The sequence below is a fragment of the Myotis daubentonii genome, chromosome 5, assembly GCF_963259705.1.
Source record: "Myotis daubentonii chromosome 5, mMyoDau2.1, whole genome shotgun sequence".
Lineage (NCBI taxonomy): Eukaryota > Metazoa > Chordata > Mammalia > Chiroptera > Vespertilionidae > Myotis > Myotis daubentonii.
The window spans coordinates 26,873,145-26,895,465 of record NC_081844.1 but is presented as its reverse complement, the minus strand read 5'-3'; the positions used below and the strand labels follow the sequence as shown (position 1 = coordinate 26,895,465).

Genomic DNA, 22,321 nt, shown 5'->3' with positions numbered 1-22,321 from the left:
TTTCTTCGTTATGGTGTCTAGAACTTCCAATCCTATGCTGTTGAATAGAAATGATGAAAGTGGGCATCCTTGTCTTTTTCCTGATCTTAATAAAAATTGTTTTACTTTTGAGCCATGGGAATGTTTCAGCTATTTGAACTAAAGGCAAATGTACTAGACGTGGCCTCTGCGTTCCCTGGCACTGCGTTCTTAGGCACATCCTGCTGTGTTCTCGCTCCCGAATTCCTCGAGGATCAGGTTGGCATCTCCCCTCAGGGCCCTCTCTGTGTTCTCAATGCAGGCTTGTTTTTGAGTCTGGTGTGCTATTTGAAAGGAGGGACTGACAGCCCCAGACAAAATTTTAATTCCAAATGATCAAAATCACAAGAAAAGTGGAATTCAGAAACAGCACATCTCTCGTGTTGCAGTCACGCCCATGATACTTTCTCTTATTTTCACTTATTTAATTGCTACAGGCAGGCGCTGGAGTCGGAAGCCATGGGTTCTGCCCTCACATGGCTAACGGGTGTTTTATGGAGATAATTCGATGGCAACCAAGTCAAGGCAGGCCCTTAATCGCACTGACTGGAAAGCACCAAGCACCTGCAGCTACTCATCCTTTCTCTGCTGTCTGCCAGGCCCAAGGCCAGACCATCTGCCAGGACTCACTTCTACCAAAGGCCCGACTTCCTCCGGTGGAGACTATCGGAGGCCCAGCCGCCTGGTGAGTTAGAGGTGAAAACCAGGACAAGGTGGGCTACCCATTAGAATGAGGAAACAGCCTTGCCTGGGTTGTCTTAGATTATTTTGCAACCAGGAACTTTCAAATGAAGGGGATCCACGGAAAGATTACTTTTTAAAAATATATTTTTATTGATTTCAGAGAGGAAGGGAGAGGGATAGAGAGTTAGAAACATCAATGAGAGAGAAACATTGATCAGCTGCCTCCTGCACACTCCCTACTGGGGATGTGCCTGCAACCAAGGTACATGCCCTTGACCGGAATCGAACCTGGGACCCTTCAGTCCGCAGGCCGACGTTCTATCCATTGAGCCAAACCGGTTAGGGCCAGAAAGATTACTTTTTTTTTTTTTTTAATTAAATCTTTATTGTTCAGATTATTACATTTGTTCCTTTTTTTCCCCCCCATAACTCCCCTCCTCCCAGTTCCCGCCCCACCCTCCGCCCTCACTCCCCACCCACTGTCCTCATCCATAGGTGCACGATTTTTGTCCAGTCTCTTCCCACATCTCCCACACCCCTTTCCCCCCCAAGAATAGTCAGTCCATTCCCTTTCTATGTCCCTGATTCTATTATAATCAACAGTTCATTCTGTTCATCAGATTATTTATTCACTTGATTCTTAGATTCACTTGTTGATAGATGCATATTTGTTGTTCATAATTTGTATCTTTACCTTTTTCTTCCTCTTCCTCTTCTTAAAGGATACCTTTCAGCATTTCATATAATCCTGGTTTGGTGGTGATGAACTCCTTTAGCTTTTCCTTATCTGTGAAGCTCTTTATCTGACCTTCAATTCTGAATGATAGCTTTGCTGGATAAAGTAATCTTGGTTGTAGGTTCTTGGTATTCATCACTTTGAATATTTCTTGCCACTCCCTTCTGGCCTGCAAAGTTTCTGTTGAGAAATCAGCTGACAGTCGTATGGGTATTCCCTTGTAGGTAACTGAGTTTCTTTCTCTTGCTGTTTTTAAGATTCTCTCTTTATCTTTTGCTCTTGGCATTTTAATTATGATGTGTCTTGGTGTGGTCCTCTTTGGATTCCTTTTGTTTGGGGTTCTCCGCGCTTCTTGGACCTGTAAGTCCATTTCTTTCACCAGGTGGGGGAAGTTTTCTGTCATTATTTCTTCAAATAGGTTTTCAATATCTTGCTCTCTCTCATCTTCTGGCACCCCTATAATTCTGATGTTGGTACGCTTGAAGCTGTCCCAGAGGCTCCTTACACTATCCTCGCATTTTTGGATTCTTTTTTCATTTTGCTTTTCCGGTTGGATGTTTTTTGCTTCCTCGCATTTCAAATCATTGACTTGATTCTTGCGCTCCTCTGGTCTGCTGTCGGGCGTCTGTATAATATTCGTTATTTCAGTCTGTGTGTGCTTAATTTCTAGTTGGTTCCCCAATATAAGATCGAGGGTCTTATTAGTTTTCGTGTAGAGCTCATTAAGTTTATCGGCAGCTTCTAAACAGTTCTTGAGAGACCTTAAAAGTGTGGTTCTGAACTCTATTTCTTCCATTGACAAGTTTGTCCTGTTTCTTTGTCTCCGCATTTTGTTATGCTTCCTTGGTGCACCCCCTAGTGGTCTTTGTTCGCCGTCTTATAGATAAATCTTGATTGTTGTAGCTAATTCCAGGGAGGGTTTGACCTCCAGGCCAAGTGGCTATGAGAATCAGCTGAGTCAGTAGTGAGAGAACTTCTGTCCTCTAGGGAGGTGCTAATCTAGCCTTTGCCTGAGGCTATCCGGCAAATGCCTCTGTGCAGGGCTTGGGCGGGGCGGGTCGAACAGGATCAACAGGGTGGGCTGGGGAGAGCAGTTATGGCGACTCTCAGTCCTGTCCCCAGGGGCTCTGCCTCTCTGAGCCCCAGCACCCGCTGCATAGCTCGGAGAGAAAGCTGCACTCGCTCTGACCGAAGCCAGACAGACCCGCTTCTGCCGTTTGAGTCTGGGTCCCTAAAGACTCGCCCAGATCTGGTGCTCAGAGTCTGCGACTCCCTCCCGATTGAAAACGCCAACCGCGCCCTCCGCCGCCAGCCCGCTCCGCACACTCCGCACCTCAGAATTTGACTTCAGCACTGCGCCTCCTCTGAGTGTCCGTGTGCGTTTCTCTTTCCTCCTAGTTGTAGGACTTCCACTCAGCCAGCGTTCCTGTGGTTCTGGGTGATGTCCCTTCCGTTTTTTGGTTACACTTTTGAAGTAGTTGTTCAAAGCAGCAAACTCCGGCGTTAACCTATGCCGCCATCTTGGTTCAGAAAGATTACTTTTAAGTGCCTAGGAGAAAGAATGTCTTCCCCGAAGAGAAGAAGAAAAAAAGATGCCATTGCCACACAAAGACAGTCAAAAACTAAAAAAATAAAAGAGCAAGCCCACTTATGATGTTTATTGTGGCAAGTCTATATGAAGTTACCAAATACAACAACAACCCTCTGAGCTAGTTGCAGAAGAGCAATGGAGGCTCCAAGAGGTAGAAGTAGAAAAATGAATCAGCCTGACCCTGTCCTCAGGGCATGTGTGGTGTTAGGAACAGAAGGGGCCTGATGGGGAGAACCAAGATGGCGGCATAGGTAAACACCGGAGAATGCTGCCTCGCACAACCACTTCAAAAATACAACTAAAAGACGGAACGGACATCACCCAGAACCACGGGAAAGCTGGCTGAGGGGAAATTCTTCAACTAGAAGGAAAGAGAACAGCATACAGAGACTCAGAGGAGGCGCAGTGCGGAAAATACAAAGGTACAGAGGTGCGTGAGGAGTGGGCTGGTGGCTGAGGGCGCGGTTGTTGTTTTCAATCGGGAGGGAGGCTCAGGCCCTGAGCTCCAGTTCTGGGCGAGTCTCTAGGGACCCAGACTCAAACGGGAGAAGCGGGGCTGTCTGGCATCGGTCGGAACGCAAGGGCAGCTTTCTCTCCGAGGTTTGCAGTGGTTGCTGGGACTCTGAGAGGCAGAGCCTCTGGGGACAGGACTGAGAGCAGCCATAACTGCTCCCTCCGCCCACCCTGTTTGATCCCTTGCGACCTGCCCAAGCCCTGCACAGAGCCATTTGCCGGATAGCCTCAGGCAAAGGCTAGATTAGCACCTCCCCAGAGGACAGAAGTTTTCCCACTGCAGACACAGCTGATTCTCACAGCCAGCTGGCCTGGAGGTCAAATCCCCCCAGTATTAACTACAACAATCAAGGCTTAACTACAACAAGACTGCGCACAAAGACCACTAGGGGGTGCACCAAGAAAGCATAAAAAAATGCGGAGACAAAGAAACAGGACAAAATTGTCAATGGAAGATATAGAGTTCAGAACCACACTTTTAAGGTCTCTCAAGAACTGTCTAGAAGCCGCCGATAAACTTAATCTACAAGAGATCTACAAGAAATCTAATGAGACCCTCGATGTTATGATAAAGAACCAACTAGAAATTAAGCATACGCTGACTGAAATAAAGAATACTATACAGACTCCCAACAGCAGACCAGAGGAGCGCAAGAATCAAGTCAAAGATTTGAAATGTGAAGAAGCAAAAAACACCCAACCAGAAAAGCAAAATGAAAAAAGAATCCGAAAATATGAAGATAGTGTAAGGAGCCTCTGGGACAGCTTCAAGCGTACCAACATCAGAATTATAGGGGTGCCAGAAGATGAGAGAGAGCAAGATATTGAAAACCTATTTGAAGAAATAATGACAGAAAACTGCCCCTACCTGGTGAAAGAAATAGACTTCCAAGTCCAGGAAGCGCAGAGAACCCCAAACAAAAGGAATCCAAAGAGGACCACACCAAGACACATCATAATTAAAATGCCAAGAGCAAAAGACAAAGAGAGAATCTTAAAAGCAGCAAGAGAAAGAAACCCAGTTACCTACAAGGGAATACCCATACGACTGTCAGCTGATTTCTCAACAGAAACTTTGCAGGCCAGAAGGGAGTGGCAAGAAATATTCAAAGTGATGAATACCAAGAACCTACAACCAAGATTACTTTATCCAGCAAAGCTATCATTCAGAACTGAAGGTCAGATAAAGAGCTTCACAGATAAGGAAAAGCTAAAGGAGTTCATCACCACCAAACCAGTATTATATGAAATGCTGAAAGGTATCCTTTAAGAAGAGGAAGAAGAAGAAAAAGGTAAAGATACAAATTATGAACAACAAATATGCATCTATCGACAAGTGAATCTAAGAATCAAGTGAATAAATAATCTGATGAACAGAATGAACTGTTGATTATAATAGAATCAGGGACATAGAAAGGGAATGGACTGACTATTCTTGCGGGGGAAGGGGTGTGGGAGATGCGGGAAGAAACTGGACAAAAATCGTGCACCTATGGATGAGGACAGTGGGTGGGGAGTGAGGCCAGAGGGTGGGGTGGGAACTGGAAAGAGGGGAGTTATGGGGGGAAAAAAAGACGAACAAATGTAATAACCTGAACAATAAAGATTTAATTAAAAAAAAAAAAGGGGGGGCCTGATGATTTCCACAGGCAGGTCACAGGGAGACTTGGGGAGAGCTGTCCTGGAGACCTTGCACCCCAGGAATGTTCTTTTCAGAGCTTTTGTGGTCCTTTTCCAGGCCCGCCCTCGCATCTAAGGAGGACTAGTTCTGGAGACTTAGAGCTACGTTACTTTCCGGAAGACAGCCTGTTCCCGGTCACTCTTCCAGGCCCGCTGAGCCGGGCCTCCTGCCCTCAGATGGTTCAGGGGAAGCTGGGCTCCCCACAGAAACACAGCATGTTATGTCTTGTCATTTTTCTGAAGGGAAACCAAACTTCTGATCCTAATTGATTGAAAAAAGAAATGGAGCATATGGTACAAGGAGTGGAGTTTCATGGTGGCACACTCACAAATGTTGCAACAGTTCCCAGAACTTGCCCATCCTTGTAAATTTGCCCAGGTGATTGCTAATTAACTCATTTGACCCTGAGCCTGAGCCTGCCAAGTAAGGGAAGAGGGCATTATTTCCTCCCCTTTCCAGGCTGTGAAAGCTGATTCACTCACCCAAGGTCTGTCTGATTCCAGAGTTGGGGCTCTTAACTACCATTCTGCTTATAAACCTCTTCCTCTGTATTCATCACCGTTTTCCTTTCTGAAGGTTTGATGGTCCCCTTCTGCCTCTTTTTAATTTTTACTGATTTTACAGAGAGGAGGGGAGAGAGAGAGAGACATGCATCTGTTGTTCCACTTATTTATGCATTCGTCCTTGATTCTCTCACCTGCCTTGACTGCGGATCAAGCCCGCAGCTTCGGCATATTGGGCCGACGCTCTAACCAGCTGAGCCACCCAACCAGGGCTCTGGCTCTTTTCTGCCGTCTCCCATGGGTTTCCCATCAGCGTCCTAGGGCTCCGTGTGCCCTGCCAAGCTCCGTTTGTAAACCCCAGGGAACGCCACTCATTCTTGGGGGACCCTCCAGGGCTGCCAGGTGCTGGGTGCGCCTTTTGGCCGCGGGCAACCGCACAAATCCCCAAAGAGGCTTCCGACCCTGAGAGCTGCTCTGCTCTCCGCCAGCCCGCCGCAGGCTGGCAGCCACGTCGGCTCTGAAAGCCCCACTGTGTTTTGCTTTTTCCTTGGGGAGAGGAAGTGGCCTGTCTGTTCCTCTCTTTCTCCGAAAAAGGATAAATCAATATCTATGTCCAGGCTCCAGGTTTCGGGTCCGTTGTTTTAGCGATGTTTTTTGCTCATAATTCATCCAAGTGTCGAATCCCACAAGACAGAGCCCGTGGTTGGCTGTACTTCGGTGAGGGTTTTAGTCAAAGGCCTCCTGGGTTACGGTGGATACTGCGATTTGGAATAACCGTTCTAAAAACTATAGAGAACTAGAACTCGGCTAAAGTCTACATTCCGTTCCTAGAAAGGAAAAGGTGCGGAGAGAAAGGAGGGGGGAAACGTTCCCACGCCCAGTTTTTCCGTCCGAGGCCGAGGGGAGATCGTCACCAGCCCGTGAGCCCTGGTTGGGAGGACAGACCATTCACCTCGGGACACCGAAGAGGAACGGGGCAACGAGCAGTTGGTGGGGATGGGAAGGAGACGCATTTCCAGTTTGGGGAGAGCCCGCTCGTCACCCAAAGCCCACCAAGCCGGGTCCGGCCGGGAGCCCGCAGGGCCAAAGGGGTTAAGGGGCTGTGTCCCATCCGCGGCCCAAACTCCTCCTCTCGCCGCGAGGTGCAGATATTTGAAAATCACCCCATGCAGACTCCTCCCCCTCGGAGGGACCTCGCATTGAAATGCTGCAAATGAGTGGGCCCCGCGTGCAGTCGCCGCCGGGCTGTGCGAAGCCCGAGGTTGCCGCGCGGACACTGCCAACAGGGGCCGGCAGCCGGGCCGGGCGCCGCGGAGAGCATGAGGCTGTGCTGGCTGCCCGTCCTGCTCCTCGCCGCGGGGATGCCTGCAGGTGAGGTTGGCTCCGGGCGCCCGCTCGGGGTGTGGGGAGCCCCCCGAATTCCCGGAGCCCCCTTGGTAATTTTTTGGGGGGCGGGGCAGCGAAAAAAAATCACTGCATCCTTGGGAGACGTGGGACAATGGCACCAAGTCCTCCCCAACAGCTGGAGAGAACGCTGAGGGGCGCGAGGGTCTGGGGAGCCAGAGGAAACGGGATGCGGCTTTCTCCGCCAGTCCGCTCGAATGGGGATTCCCCTGGCCTCCCTCAGACCGGGAGCCGGATCCCCAGCGCTGGGGAGGGGGACCCCGTCCCGGAGTTACTGTAGGGGCAAGGGTGACCCGAAGTTCGGCTTCCCCGCGCCCCACCGCGGGCAGGAGTAACCGAGGCTCCAAGCCGGCTTTGTGCTGCCCGCGGGCTCCGCGCACCTGGGAGCCGAGCCGAGGGCATCCTACCCGGCCGCGGCGCGCGCGCTTCTGCCCCGGGCCAACGCCTCCCACCCCGCCCCCCGGCCCGCCCCCGAGCCCCCATTGGGCGCAATTCAAACAGGCGAGCCTAGAGTCTCTCACTCTGACCAATGGGAGGCGGCATCTGCGGAGGCGCGCGCGGAGCGGGGCGGGGCTTGCGCACGCGCGGGGCGGGGCTGGCTGAGGGTTCGCGCCGTGCCTGGTGCAGCATGAAGCGGCCGCAGGAGATCTGCTCGCTCGCCTCGGTCCCGGGCGCCCATCACAAAGGAGACGACCCTCCCCGGGCCCTGCAGTCTCCTCCGCGCGCGAGCACGAGGCGCCCGCTGAGCGCCGTGGTCCCCTCGGCGAATTCCGCGGCTTCCTCCGCGCCCCGTGCCCCGGCCTCCACTCCCACTGTGTCTTCGAGGCCGCCCTCGCCTCGCCCGCCGGGACCTGTCGCAGTGTCTCCGGGCCGCCTGCGGGGCTCGGCTCCTCCCGAGGCCGAAGCCTCGCCTCTGAAATGGGCCGGTGGGGACCGGGCCGGGCCGGGCCGGGAAGGTGCGACACCGACGGACCCCTCCGAATCGCCTTGTTTGTGCGGAGGCTCCCAAGCGGGTTCAGTTGACTGCCTCTCTGACGATGGTTCACTTTGCAGCGGTTCTCAACCTGTGGGTCGCGACCCCTTTGGGGTCCAAGGACCCTTTCATAGGGGTCGCCCAAATACATCCTGCATATCAGATATTTACATGACGATTCATCACAGTAGCAACATGACAGTTATGAAGTAGCAACGAAAGTAATTTTATGGTTGGGGGTTCACAACATGAGGAACTGCATTAAAGGGTCGCGGCATCAGGAAGGTTGAGAACCACTGCTTCAGGGGGTTCAGAGTTAGATTTGGACAAGAGGCTGGTAGGTGCACAGTCCTGAGTGGCTTTAAATGAGCTGCCAGAGCCATAAACGGATTGGGGTTTCCTGACTCACAGGATTGCAGGAAGCTTTTTTTTTTTTTTTTTTTTTTTAATGGGGAGGGGGTTGGCTTTGACTGGAGAGCTTTGAACTCTTGACCTATGGGTTTGTGCTGGGAGGGGAGCCAGGAGGGGAGGTGCAGCCTCACAGCAGAGGACAGTGTCATAATTCAGCCCGCAGTTGTGAAGTGCAGGGGCCCGGCGTGGTGGAGAGACACCTGACTCACCTGCGGTTCACACGCTGATCCCCTCCTTCCCGCGGAGGTCATGGCAGTGAGGCTGGGGCAGGACGTGCAGTTTAGTTTTCTCTCCCGCTGGGTGGCTGGGAGCGGATGGGTCTCCTGTTCTGAAGGCGGCTCCGAGTCCGATCTCCCCAAACCCTGGCAGCTGGCAGCTGGCAGCTACTTCTCTCTCCTGGTGCAAACCTGACGCTGCAGCAGCCCCGTGGCTCCTGGGCTGTCTGTCTTCAAAGCATCTCGGGTTGGGGGTGGGGTGGGGGGGTGTCGTACTTGGAATCTGAGCTGCAGGCTTCCCTTAGCCAGATCAATGTCCCTCAATAGTTGTCTGATGATGGAGCAAAGATGTGATGGCTACTGTAAGGAGAAGGTATCTTAAGACCGACACACGAAACAGGCACTTCCATAGAATATCACAGAATCTATTCCCTTGAGGGAAGGTTGGGCCAGAGTGGAAGGGACAACCCAGCTGTTTTCCACAGAAGTTGTTCTCCGCTAAAGACTCCTGTTACTGCACATTTTTTTAAAAATATATTTTATTAATTTTTTACAGAGAAGAAGGAGAGGGATAGAGAGTTAGAAACATCGATGAGAGAGAAACATCGATCAGCTGCCTCCTGCACACCTCCTACTGGGGATGTGCCCGCAACCAAGGTACATGCCCTTGACCGGAATCGAACCTGGGACCCTTCAGTCCGCAGGCCGACGCTCTATCCACTGAGCCAAACCAGTTAGGGCTTACTGCACATTTTTAAATATTTTAACGCAGGTACTAAGGATTGACAAGACCAAGGGACAAAGAATACGGTAGTGCTAGGGGCCATATATCCTGGTGGTCCATACTATCACTAGTTTGGTATTCATTTCTGTTGTCATCTGGTCATTATTAACAAAAGTATTTTAAGGAACACAGATATTCATTAACTAGAAGGGTTTTTTGTTTTGTTTTAAATATTTTTATTGATTTCAGAGAGGAAGGGACGGGGGTGGGTGCGGAGAGAGAGAGAGAGAAACATCAATGATCAAAGAATCATTGATCGGCTGCCTCCTGCACGCCCCCTACTGGGGATTGAGTCCGCAACCTGGACATGTGCCTTTGACCAGAATCGAACCTGGACCCTTCAGCCCGCAGACTGACACACTATCCTTTGAGCCAAACCAGCTAGGGTAAACTAGAAGGTTTTGATGTGCTTACTAAGGACAGTGAGTTTAAGCAAAGGTCACAACATGAAAGGACACAAAGATGGAGATGGTTTTTTGTTCACCTCTACATCTATATAATAGTTGTGTGCAGAGTATCAAATATGCCAAGGGCACACCCAAACTCAGAGAACATAGAGCATCCTGTTAAGAGTTGTATCTGCCTTAGCAAATTCTTCCAGGGCAACACTGGGAAAAGATAGGGAGAGCTTTTTTTGAGGCTGGAAACCTTAAAGGGGAATTATGTACCTCATTCTGTCTTTCCAGGCTAGTCCTGCTCTTATCTGTGGGGTTCCTCCCCTGATAATATTCAATTCGAGATGCCTTTGTTGCTGGGTGCTTCGATGGTCCCTTAGCATTCCATGTTGAGTACATTAATAACATCCACACTGCCCTAGCCGGTTTGGCTCAGCGGATAGAGCGTCGGCCTGCAAACTGAAAGGTCCCAGGTTCGATTCTGGTTAAGGGCACATGCCCGGGTTGTGGGCTTGATCCCCGGTGGGGGGCGGGGGAGGGGGGGCTTGCAGGAGGCGGCTGATCAATGATTCTCTCATCATTGATGTTTCTATCTCTCTCTCTCCCTCTTCCTTCCTCTCTGAAATTAATAAAAATATATTTAACAAAATAACATCCACACTTTGCCCAGCTGTCAAGCAAGTGACCGTTTGTTGCTGTGGGAGTAACTGCAGTGAGTATTGACAGGGACACGCTACTGCTCCCCAAAGTTGCTTGGCAGCAAAGTCTACCATTGAGATCACTCCTGGGGAAACTACCTTGGCGTCCGAGTTCGGAAGAGCACACTGGTAAATTGATTTCTCATTCATTTTCAGCTGAGTCTGCTAGCTCCAGGCATCTCTTCTTTCCAGGAAATGATTCTATCTATAGTTTTTATTTCCCTTACTACAACTACCTTCAGTATGTCGATGTAAGAACCTGCAAAGAATTTTTTTATGAGTTTATTTGGGCCAAAATGATGACAGTTGCCAGGAAACAAAATCTCAACGGACTGAGAAGATACTCCGGAAAATGGCAGTTTTGTAGTTTATTTGATACATTAGAATCAAAGTAGGAAAAGGGCGGGAGAAAGCAAAGTGGGAAATCTCTGAGATTGGATAAAGAGGAAACCGGAGAGACACTTCTTTCACATTGGTGGACACAGGATAGTTAACAATTAACGTTTACAAAACATAGATATAGTATTCCTAGAGCAAGATGAAAATGAGGGGTTCTGTGGTCTGCCCTGGTGCAGAGGTTGTGCCCTGAGAGGTCTGGAAAAGAAGATTTCTTTTACTTTTTTTTTTCCTTCTCAAACAAAAAAAATATGGAACACAACGCATTTACGAGTCATCCTTGAGCAGGGGCCACGCTAATCTCTGTCTTGGTCCAATTTTAGTATCTATGCTGCCAAAGTGAGCACACTATGAGTTTTCAAAGGTATGTTATCTTAGATGCAAAAAGACAGCAGACGGTCTCAATTAAGGTAGATATTGACCTTTGTCTAGGAAGCTACAGGCCACGACTCGCTTTTAGTTTGGAATTTTCTGTGTCAGATCATCCCATGCGGTTACGCTCAGCCTCTGAGTTTGTGAGGCCTGCCATGCGGGCCTCCCAAGCTTTAATTTCGTCAGGTTTAGTGTGTGGCCCCTCCGTCCACAAGCAGCGTGGGACTGCAAACATCGAAAGCATTTACTACCTCATTTGTGTGTTCGAGAAAAAGCAGAAACGTGTATTCTCCTTTTCTGTTTCGATAACTTGGTTCCTGATTTGTCACTCATAACCGGAGCAATTTAAGGGCTAGAAGTTAGAGGTTTGGGGGGTTGGGTAGGGTGCAGTGCTTCAGTAATTTTAGGCATCCCCAGCAGGAAATCTAAAAGTATGGGCTCCCTTTTGCTTTTGCTGAAATGTAAATGAAACTGACATAGGCAATCCAAACCTCGCTTCTGCAATGGGGAGGAAACAAGAAAGATGTGCAGTTCCTTTGGGCTGTAGTGTTTAGAACAGAGCCAGTCCTGTCTACCACGGGGACACCCGTCTGATGTGCTGTTACCAGCTGCTGCCTGTGGTGTTGTTTTTTAAATTTTTTTTAAACATTGATTTATTTTTTAGAAAGAGAGAGAAACTGATTGTGTTGTTCCACTTATTTATGCATTCACTGGTTGATGCTTGTATGTACCCTGATCGGGGATCGAACTCACAACCTTGGATTATTTGGACAATGCTGTAACCAACTGAGTTATCAGGCCAGGGCAGTGCTCCCTGTTTCTGGTTGCCGTTTCTCAGCCAACTGCTGTCTGACTGTACCTATAACAATAAAATCCATCCACTTTTCAAACATTGTCTGGAGCTGATGGCCAGCTGTTGGATGACCTGGTCTGATAGAAATGGGTAGTGGTGGGGTCTTGCTGTTGGTGAGGTCTTCAGCCACCTGTGGCTGACAGATATTTAGAGAACTATTACCAGGTGAAGGCTTGAAGTCCAGGAAAGGAGTTTAATGTTGTTTTTTAAATATATTTTTATTGATTTCAGAGAGGAAGGGAGAGGGAGAGATTGAAACATCAAGGATGAGAGAGAATCATTGGTTGGCTGCCTCCTGCACGCCCCCTACTGGGGCTTGAGCCCACAACCGGGTATACCTGGTATACTCTGATAGGGAATTGAACTGTGACCTCCTGGTTCATAGGTCAATGCTCAAACACTGAGCCACCCAGGGGGGGCAGAATTTATTGTTCTTATCTTTATCACTCTTTATTTATTTATTTATTTTTAAAATTTTTAAAATATATTGATTTTTTACAAAGAGAAAGAAAGGGAGAAGGATAGAGAGTTAGAAACATCAATGAGAGAGAAACACTGATCAGCTGCCTCCTGCACACCCCCCACTGGGGATGTGCCCGCAACCAAGGTACATGCCCTTGACCAGAATCGAACCTGGGACCCTTCAGTCCGCAGGCCGACGCTCTATCCGCTGAGCCAAACCGGTCAGGGCTCTTTATCCCTCTTTAAAGGGCCTTAAGATATTACTATTATTTCCAGTGGCTCCTTTAGTTTGTAAAATAGGTCCTTGTGCAAAGGTCGGGTGGTGAGAGCATTAGTGGTGTGGACGAAAAATGGTTCTACAGAAAGTAATCTCACAGGATGTTCTGATCATAAATTCCTAGCTTGGCAGGTCATGGTGGGAAGTCACACCTCAGGCATGTAACTTCGAAAAGGCTTGTATTTGCGTTAAGCAAGCTCTGTCCGTTGTTTCTGTGCATCTAGTCCAGCCGTGGGCAAACTACGGCCTGCGGGCCAGATCCGGCCCGTTTGAAATGAATAAAACTAAAAAAAAAAAGACCGTACCCTTTTATGTAATGATGTTTACTTTGAATTTATATTAGTTCACACAAACACTCCATCCATGCTTTTGTTCCGGCCCTCTGGTCCAGTTTAAGAACCCATTGTGGCCCTCGAGTCAAAAAGTTTGCCCACCCCTGATTCTAGTCAGGGATGGCGAACCTCTGACACGCGAACTCATTTTTTTGGTTGATTTTTCTTTGTTAAAGGGCATTTAAATATATAAAATAAATATCAAAAATATAAGTCTTTGTTTTACTATGGTTGCAAATATAAAAAAATTTCTATATGTGACACAGCACCAGAGTTAAGTTAGGGTTTTTCAAAATGCTGACACGCCAAGCTCAAAAGGTTCACCATCATTGATCTAGATTAAGACACTTGAAAAAAGCATAACCACCCTCAAGAGAGCACATAATCTTTATATATATATTTCAGAGAGGAAGGAAGAGGGAGAGAGAGATAGAAACATCCACGATGAGAGAAAATCATTGATCAGCTGCCTCCTGCAAGTCCCCCACTGGGGACTGAGCCCACAACCTGGGCATGTCCCCTTGACCGGAACCAAACCTGGAACTTTTCAGTTCGCAGGCTGACGCTCTATCCACTGAGCAAAACCAGCTAGGGCAAGAGAGAGAGCACACACATAATCTTGTTAACTGTCCTGTAATCCAATCCTCACCTTGCTTTCTCCCACTTTCATGTAATTTTACTTCCATTTGGGCCTGACTCTCAAATGCATAAAAGAAACTGCAACACTGTCAGTTCTGCCCAGCATCTGAGGTCTTGTTTCCCTGGCTGGTGGCTCAGTGGTTGGAACAGAGTCCTGTGCACCAAAAGGTTTCGGGTTCAATTCCCAGTCAGAGCGAGCATGGGAGGCAACTCACTCATGCTTCTCTCTCACCTCTGTCTCCCCACCCCTCCCACCTTCCTCTCACTCTAAAATCAATTAAAAAACAATAACATATCCTCCGGTGAGGATTTTAAAAAAATTCCCTACAGGTTTGGATGTTCTTATGTCTACAATGATAACCAAAGCTTGGCTAGCAATGGGAGGAGGGGGATGGTGACAGAAGCTCCTCTTCCAAGATCCTCATCACCAGTGCCCCTTGCCTGAACTTCCTCTATAGTTTTTTCAAAGATTCCTCAAATTCCCATTGCTTTTTGGCCACCGAGTGTGCCACAGCAGCAAGAAGTGTCATTTCCCTCTTTCGGCATGACTACGATTATGATTCAGCTGTTTGTCATTGGGGTGTATTGTAGAGGCATCTCCAAAGGAGACATCCTGTTCTGATCAGTGGTTGGGCAATACAACTATCAGTACTGACGGCAGATTCCAAAGCTCAACTCACTGCCTTCCCTCTTCACCCCCTCTCTTCTGCTCTTGTCCTGGTCGCCTGGGCCTTGTAATTAGCACTTACCAAGTTCTGTTGGTTCTTGGAAACAGTCCTTGTTTCTCTCTCTCTCGTTATCACCTCTATCTTCCTCTGGGGCTTCCTCATATCTCTCCTAATCTCATCTGACTGGTTTCCTAATTCTTGGTAAGAGCATTGGAATTGAACTGTGAAGACCCAGAGTGGGTTTTGTTTTTTTGTTTTTTTTAAAATTTAGATACAATATACTATAAAATGGATAGATAAGAAGTGAGCAAAAGTTCAGTGAGGTTTTTTTAAATTGAATTTTTATTATTATTTTTAATATACTTTTATTGACCTTAGAGATAGAAGAAGGGAGAGGGAAAGAGAGATGGAAACATTGATTGGCTGCCTCCTGCATGTCCCTACTGGAGATCAAGCCTGCAGCCCTGCCTGGGAATCAATCTGGCAACCTCTTGGTTTCTGAGTCCATGCTCAAGCACTGAGCCAAACCAGCCAGGCTAATTGAATTTTTAGAGAGAGAGGAAGGGAGAGGGAGAGAAAGAGAAACATCGATGTGAGAGAGAAACATTGATCAATTGCCTCTTGTACACATCAAACCTTCAATCTTTCAGTGCACAGGAGGACACAACCAATCGAGCCACGCTGTACAGGATCGTGTGTGTGTGTGTGTGTGTGTGTGTGTGTGTGTGTGTGTGTGTGTGTTTTAAATATATTTTTATTGATTTCAGAGAGGAAGGGAGAGGGAGGGAGAGATAGAAACATCAATGATGAGAAAGAATCAATCATTGATCAGCTGCCTCTTGCACACTCCTTACTCTGGGGCTTGAGCCAGCAACTGGGTATATACCCTGACTGGGAATCGAACTGTGACCTCCCTGTATCATATGTCGATGCTCAACCACTGAGCCATGCCGGCCAGGCCAGTGAGTTTTTATAAACACCTGTTTCTATGTAATTAACTCCCATTTGGATATAGACTATTTCTAGCCTTTCAAAGAGTTTTCTTCTGCCCCTTTCTCTAATTTAATTACTGCCCCCACACACCAGAGGCAACGGCTAATCTGAATTCTAATTTAGATTAGTTTTGCCTGAACTAGAACTTCACATAAATGCAGAGTACATACCCTTGAACAAAATAAGTCAGACACAAGTAATGTCCAGCAAGTCACGTGTGTCGATACGTTTATCAGCTATTTGTCCCTTAAAATAAGGGGGGGGAAGGGGAGCATTGATTTTTTTAGAAAGGTAGGGAGAGGGAGAGAGAAATATCATAGGCTGCCTTCTGCACACCCCCTACTGGGCCTGTGCCCTGACTGGGAATCCAGGTGGTGACATGGGATGATGCCTAAGCAACTGAGCTGCCTGGCCAGGGCCCAGGTCCTGATCCTTCCTCTTCAACGCCCAGGATGAAGAAGGAAAGGCTGCTCTCATTCAAGTATTTACTCTCTCCATTTCTTTTTGTCTGAGGTTTCTCCCAAGAATGGAAGAACTTTCTGTAGATGTGAAGTCTGCTTCAACTTTGATGCATGTACCAGTATAAATTACCTTCGTGCAAAATGAGCTAATGACTACACTTCGCACAAACCATTAAACGATTTTTTTGGTTATAGCTAATGCTCAAACTCAATTGATAAAAGGAAAAGTCTTCTTACAAGGATAGTGGAACATTTAAGTAATATAGCCATCAATCAAAACTCATGTTTATATACTATTTGCCTACAGAACATCTGACTCATGAGGAAAGCCCTTCCTGCTGCTTTTATTGTTTTTCTCTTACTTCCTTATTTATTCAATATAAAGCATGCTAACATAAGCCAGGTCAGAATTTTTATTGGCCTCATTGTTTTAGCGTACATAGGAAATCAAAGTTTATACTTTGAGCTTAAAAGATTATTCTTATCAGGTAATTGCCAACCAAAAAAAAATTGGCTTTGATTCCAGTTTACCATATACCTAGCAGTGCATTCTAATTTAAAGTATAGTATTCAAAAGGAAATGCAGTCAATATAATATATTTTTTCCATTGATTTTTAGAGTGTGTGGAAAGGAAGGAGGGGGAGGGGGAGGGAGGGAGAGAGAGAGAGAGAGAGAGAAGAACATTGATTGGTTGCTTCCCACACGCACCCCGACTGGGGTCAGGATCAAAGCTGCAATCCAGGTACATGCCCTTGAGAGGAAATTGAACCGGAGACCCTTGGGGGTACAGGCCGATGCTCTAACCACTTAGCAATGCTGGCCAGGGCACAATCAATATAATTTTGATCTCTTTTCCAAGGTGCAAAAATCATGTATTTTAGGAAATTTCCCAGACACTTACTTCGTCTTCATTTTTATCTAAAAATTTGAGTCTTTTTTAAAAAAATTGATTTTGAAAGAGAGAGAGACTGACTCCCTATTCCACTTACTTATGCATTCATTGGTTACTTCTTGTATGTGTCCTGACCTGGGATCAAACCTGCAACCTTGGCATATCAGGACACTGTTCTAACCAACTGAGCTACCCGCCAGGGCCCAAGTCTTTTTCTAGGAAAATTTTCTCTTATTACACCTAAGGCTACTGTTTCTGTTCCATTTCTTTTGCTCTGATGTTGAGACATTTGATTACCTTTGTTGCTGGGTTTCTGCTCTCTGGCCTCCACATTAATAATTTATCATAATTTTTCTTTCTATTTCCACTCTACCTACTGGAGAAAACTCAAGTTTCAATGATTTTGCACTGTCAATTTTCATCATTACTGTTTCCAATACAGGCTTATAATATGCTAAATAATTTTCTTTATAAATGTGCATGAAAGTTCTAATATTTTGTCCCCAGATCCCAATGAATTTGTACTTTGGACTCAACAAACCATTATGTCAAAGTCTTACGCTATGTTGACAAGTCTTGCTTTTGGATGTGTTTTTTTGCATCCTCCGCTATACTTTTGGTTCATGAAATTTAACTTATACATGTTTCATTTCCTGGGAACCAGACTGTTATAATAGGGTTATATTTCTGGTTTTGTTCTTTAGTTGGCAGGAAACAGACATAGGTAGTGTGGTCAGTTTCTGATCCTGGCATTGAATCTTTCTTCCCCTTTTCTCTCTTAGTGGAAGGCAATTGTGAGAGAAACGAGTTCCAGTGCCAAGATGGGAAATGCATCGCCTACAAGTGGGTTTGTGATGGGAGAGCTGAGTGCCAGGACCAGTCTGATGAATCCCAGGAGACGTGTAGTGAGTCCCCTTTGGGTATTACACCCATCCCAACACTTAAAACACACACACACACACACACACACACACATGCACACACACACACACATAATTGATTTCAGAGAGAAAGGAATGGGGAGCTAGAGATAGAAACATCAATGATGAGAGAGAATCATTGGCTACCTCCTGCACGCCCCACACTGGGGATTGAGCCTGCAACCCAGGCATGTGCCCTGACTGGGAATCAAATCATGACCTCCTGGTTCATAGATCAACACTCAACCACTGAGCCACACCAGCAGGGGCCCCAACCCTTTTTGATGATAGCAGGGAACAGATGAGGTGGATTTCGGCCATTAGATTGATATGTTCAACCATGAATTGGGAGGTGGGGAGCAAAGATATTACTAGAACATCCCTTGAACAGCTCTTTTAAAAAATTGTTTTGAGGAGGGGTCATTCACACAAACAAAATTAACCATTTTAAAGTGGCCAGTTCACTAGCATTAATGCATTTGCAATGTTGTGCAACCACCACCCCTTATTCCAAAACCTAGCGTCTGATTTTTAACAAACTCCATTAAATTTTGACCCAGAAAGGTGGGATTGGCACCTTTTCTCTGAAAACTCTGGGTTCTAAAATAGATCCAGATAGAAGCATGGAACAGACTATAGAATCCAAGAGGGAATGCTCTGGGTTCTAAAATAAATCTAGAGACATAGAAACATGGAACAGAGTACAGAATCTCAGTGGGAAGGGGGGAGGGTGGGTGAGTGGGAAAAGATTAACCAAGAACTTGTATGCATATATGCATAACCCATGGACACAGACAATAGGGTGGTGAAGGCCTGGGGTGGGGGTGGGGGTGGAGGTGGGGGCAGGCTAGAAGGAGTCAATGGGGGGAAAATGGGGACATATGTAATATTTTCAACAATAAAGATTTAATTTAAAATAAAATACACGCAAAAACTGGGTTCTTCCTTGCACAGCTGGGACTGGGGAAGCAGACTGGCTTCTCTTTGAGTTAAGACTCAACCTTGTTTCTCCCACAGAGGCTGTCACCTGTAAGGTGGAGGACTTCAGCTGTGGGGGTCGCATCAACCGTTGTATTCCTGAGTTCTGGAGATGTGACGGCCAGATAGACTGCGAGAATGGCTCGGACGAGCAAGGCTGTTGTAAGTGTGGCCCCTCACTGGCAGCCCGCATGCCAGAATGTCCATGTGGCCCGATGGGCTTCTGGCTGCTATCAGAGCTGGTTCCCCAAGCAGCCCTGCCTGGTGTGGATCAGCTGCTCTTCACTCAGCTCCACCTCCTGGGAGCGCATACCAAGCCCCCTCCCTCCCATGGAAGCCCACCTCCGCTAGAAGGTATTGCAGCAAGTAGTGATGGCGCCCCTCTTAGGGTTATCAGCACACTCGGTGAGGTTGTCCTTGCCACATGGCATATGCTTCCGTCAGTGAGCCACTATGACCACTGTCAGCCACCCCAGGAGACTAAACACGCAGTAGGTATTCACCCACCAAGATCACTCATCCAACTAACCATTAAGGAGGAGGAAAGCTTCACCAAAGAAACGGACTTCTTCAAAGAAACAAGGCCAAGAGTCCTGGAGGGGAATTCACTTTGGAGCTGGGTGTCTGTCTTGGCTCTTTGATTTTATGTATTACTAGAGGCCAGTGCACGAAATTTGTGCATGGCGCAGGGGGGGGGGTGCGTTCCCCCCCCCCCCCCCGCAGCCTGCACCCTCTCCAATCCAGGACCCCTTGGGGGATGTCCAACTGCTTCTTGAAATCTGGGACCGCTGGCTCTTAACCACTCACCTGCCTGCCTGCCTGCCTGACCGCCCCTAACTGTTCCCCTACTGGCCTGATTGCCCCTAACTGCCTCTGCCTCACCCTGCACCTGGGACCCAGGCTTCCCTCCCTCTGGCCAGCCACAGACACCCAGGACCCGGGCCGACTTCGCCTGAGTCAGCCACAGCTGCAGGGGACCGCGGGGCGGGTGGCTTGTCCCTCTCCGGGGCTGCAGCCTGGCTGGTCCCCACTCGAGAGCTCATTTGTGCCTGGTTGGCCCCCATCTCTCTCTCCCCAGTATTGAGTGTCTGAGCCATTATGGAGTGATGATGTGCTGACATGAGGGTGTGATGACCATTTGCATCTTAACTCTTTATTATATAGGATTATTATTGTTTTTTCACTTGTGTAGAGTTTTTTTTTCAAAACCAAAATAATGGAAAAAAATAACTAAGATCACATTAACTCTTCACATTCACAAAATATAAAAGCCCTTAAAAGATTTTTAAAAAGATTTTAAAATTGATTTTTAGAGAGAGAGAGAGAGAGAGAGAGAGAGAGAGAGAGAGAGAGAGAGAGGAGAGAGAGAAACATCAATGTGAAAGAGAAGCATGGCTTGGCTGGCTCCTGCACATCCCCAACCGGGGATCGATCCTGAAACCTGGGGATGTGCGCTGACTGGAATCGAAACCCCAATCTTTCAATGCACAGGACAATGCCCAACCAACTGAGCCACACCAGCCAGGGACTTAAGAGATTAAAAAAAAAATCAACCACAAAATGGTTTACTTGCATTTACCTTAGAAATACACAACTGTATATACAAATAAATAACCTTCATTAGTAGTCATCTAATGAAATGACTTCTTGGGGAACATTTTAAAATAAAATGGATAAGTGTTATTTCCCAGACACTCTTTTAATTTTCCTTCCAGTTTCATTGAGATATAATTGACATATAACATTGTGTAAGTGTAAGCTCTGGAGGTGGCGGTGGCCACAGGTGCGACTTTGGAGGTGGCTGTGGCACTAGGGTGATGAACGCCCCTCCAGCCTTCAAGCATTCTTGCTGTTCGGAAGTGAGATCATCATCATTAACAAGGACACCAATGCCTGTTTTTTCACCATCAACGAAGATCAGACACTAGGAAACGTTAGTAAATCACAGCTGCTGAAGAACCCACAGGTGCTGTTTGCTGGCTACAAAGTCTCCTACCCCTTGGAGCACAGAATCGTCTTCCGTGTGCAGACCACACCAGACTACAGCCCCCAGCAGGCCTTCGCCAGTGCCACCCAGGCCTCATCAGCGAGCTCTTTCTGCTGGATTAAGAGTGATTCCAGGTGGCCATCAAAGACAAGCAAGAAGGAACTGAAAATTTTTTTTTAAAAGAAGGAACTAAATAGTAGGCTAGGAGGGGTCTTGCTTGGCCAGTTCAGTTCCTACCCTGCACTGGGACCTTCTCTAGGCACCAAGTGGAGGAGAACAGCTTGTCCCAGCCATGGGCCTCCTTGGAGACATGCTGGAGGGCCCCTCCCCTCACACCGATGTGTCTTGTACACCGATTCTGTTGCATCTTCCTAATACAGCGGCAGGAAAAGGCCCGGATGTGAGCTGAGGCTGAGGTGACTTCACAGCTAATGGATCCTCAGACTCAGTGGAGGGGGATTACCTGACTCAAGGACACTCGGGCCACATTTCAGAGTGCATTGGCCCAGAGACCCAGATTTCTACCTGAGAGGGTGGCAGGAACAAACTCATTCTGGACCAAGAACTGGGGGCCCGGGGGGCTGCCGGGGAGGCAGCCTAGAGCAGAAGGGAACTGAAACCTGTGTGCTTCCATGGGTCTCTGCTGGAGCCGCTTTAGCTGCCAGGTCAGCCCATCTTAGTGCAGCAACAAACAGCTTTCCCGGGCTTCTCGCTTTTTAAAAAATATATATATATATTATATATATAATTTACTTCAGGGAGGAAGGGAAAGGGAGAGAGAAACATCAATGATGAGAGAATCTTTGATTGGCTGCCTCCCGCACGCCCCCCTGCTAGGGATTGAGCCTGCAACCCTGGCATGTGTCCTGCCCGGGAACCTTGACCTCCTGGTTTAGAAATCGACACTCAACCACTGAGCCATGCCGTCAGGGCTCCCAGGCTTCTCTTATATAGAGAGAGTTTAATAAAAAATATTCACCAATGAAAACAACAAAAAAATATCCATGAAAGTTTAAAGAGTATGACTTGAGACATGATGATTTGATACACACGTATATCTGGCCTCTGTACTAACAGGTTTCACCTCCATTGACGCAACCAACTGCAGATTGAAAATATTGCAGGGGGAGGAGAGAAATTCCAGAATGTTCCGGAAAGCAAAACTTGAATTTGCCATAAGCCGAGAACTATCCCGAATTTATGCAAATGAAGTGATGTGTAGGCATAACCTGCTGGGGCCTATATACAAATACAGTTTATATGCAAATGTAGGTTTTATGCAAATACAGATATATAAGGGACTTGATTGAGCATTTTTGGATTTTGGTGTCTGTAGGGTTTCTGGAACCAATCCCACTAGGACCCCGAGAGATGATTGTATCGTGAAATGATTACCACAGTAGGGTTACTTAACATCTCTATCAACTCACATAATTACCGGGTTTTTTTTGGAAGGGGGTGTGTCTCATTTAATAAGAGCAAAC

General features: G+C 47.3%; 1 protein-coding gene, 1 non-coding gene and 1 pseudogene across 4 annotated transcripts in view; 2 read left to right on the top strand and 1 right to left on the bottom strand.

The window, feature by feature from the left end:
* The first annotated feature begins 6,931 nt into the window (after window positions 1–6,931).
* The window catches only part of LDLR (low density lipoprotein receptor), a 39,911-nt gene continuing 24,521 nt past the window's right edge, over window positions 6,932–22,321 (top strand). For 2 of the 3 annotated variants that reach the window (XM_059696785.1, XM_059696782.1), the window contains exons 1-3: window positions 6,932–7,097; window positions 17,735–17,857; window positions 18,890–19,012. In XM_059696785.1, the coding sequence (XP_059552768.1) occupies window positions 7,046–7,097; window positions 17,735–17,857; window positions 18,890–19,012 (298 nt within the window). In that variant the 5' untranslated portion in view covers window positions 6,932–7,045. The remainder of the gene's footprint in view (window positions 7,098–17,734; window positions 17,858–18,889; window positions 19,013–22,321) is intronic. The other variant, XM_059696783.1, reaches the window with a different exon arrangement.
* LOC132236253 (U6 spliceosomal RNA) lies at window positions 11,248–11,349 on the bottom strand. Its single transcript, XR_009453214.1, has one exon. It is a non-coding gene; the product is annotated as a U6 spliceosomal RNA (small nuclear RNA).
* LOC132235042 (DNA-directed RNA polymerase II subunit RPB11-a-like) lies at window positions 19,881–21,471 on the top strand (annotated as a pseudogene).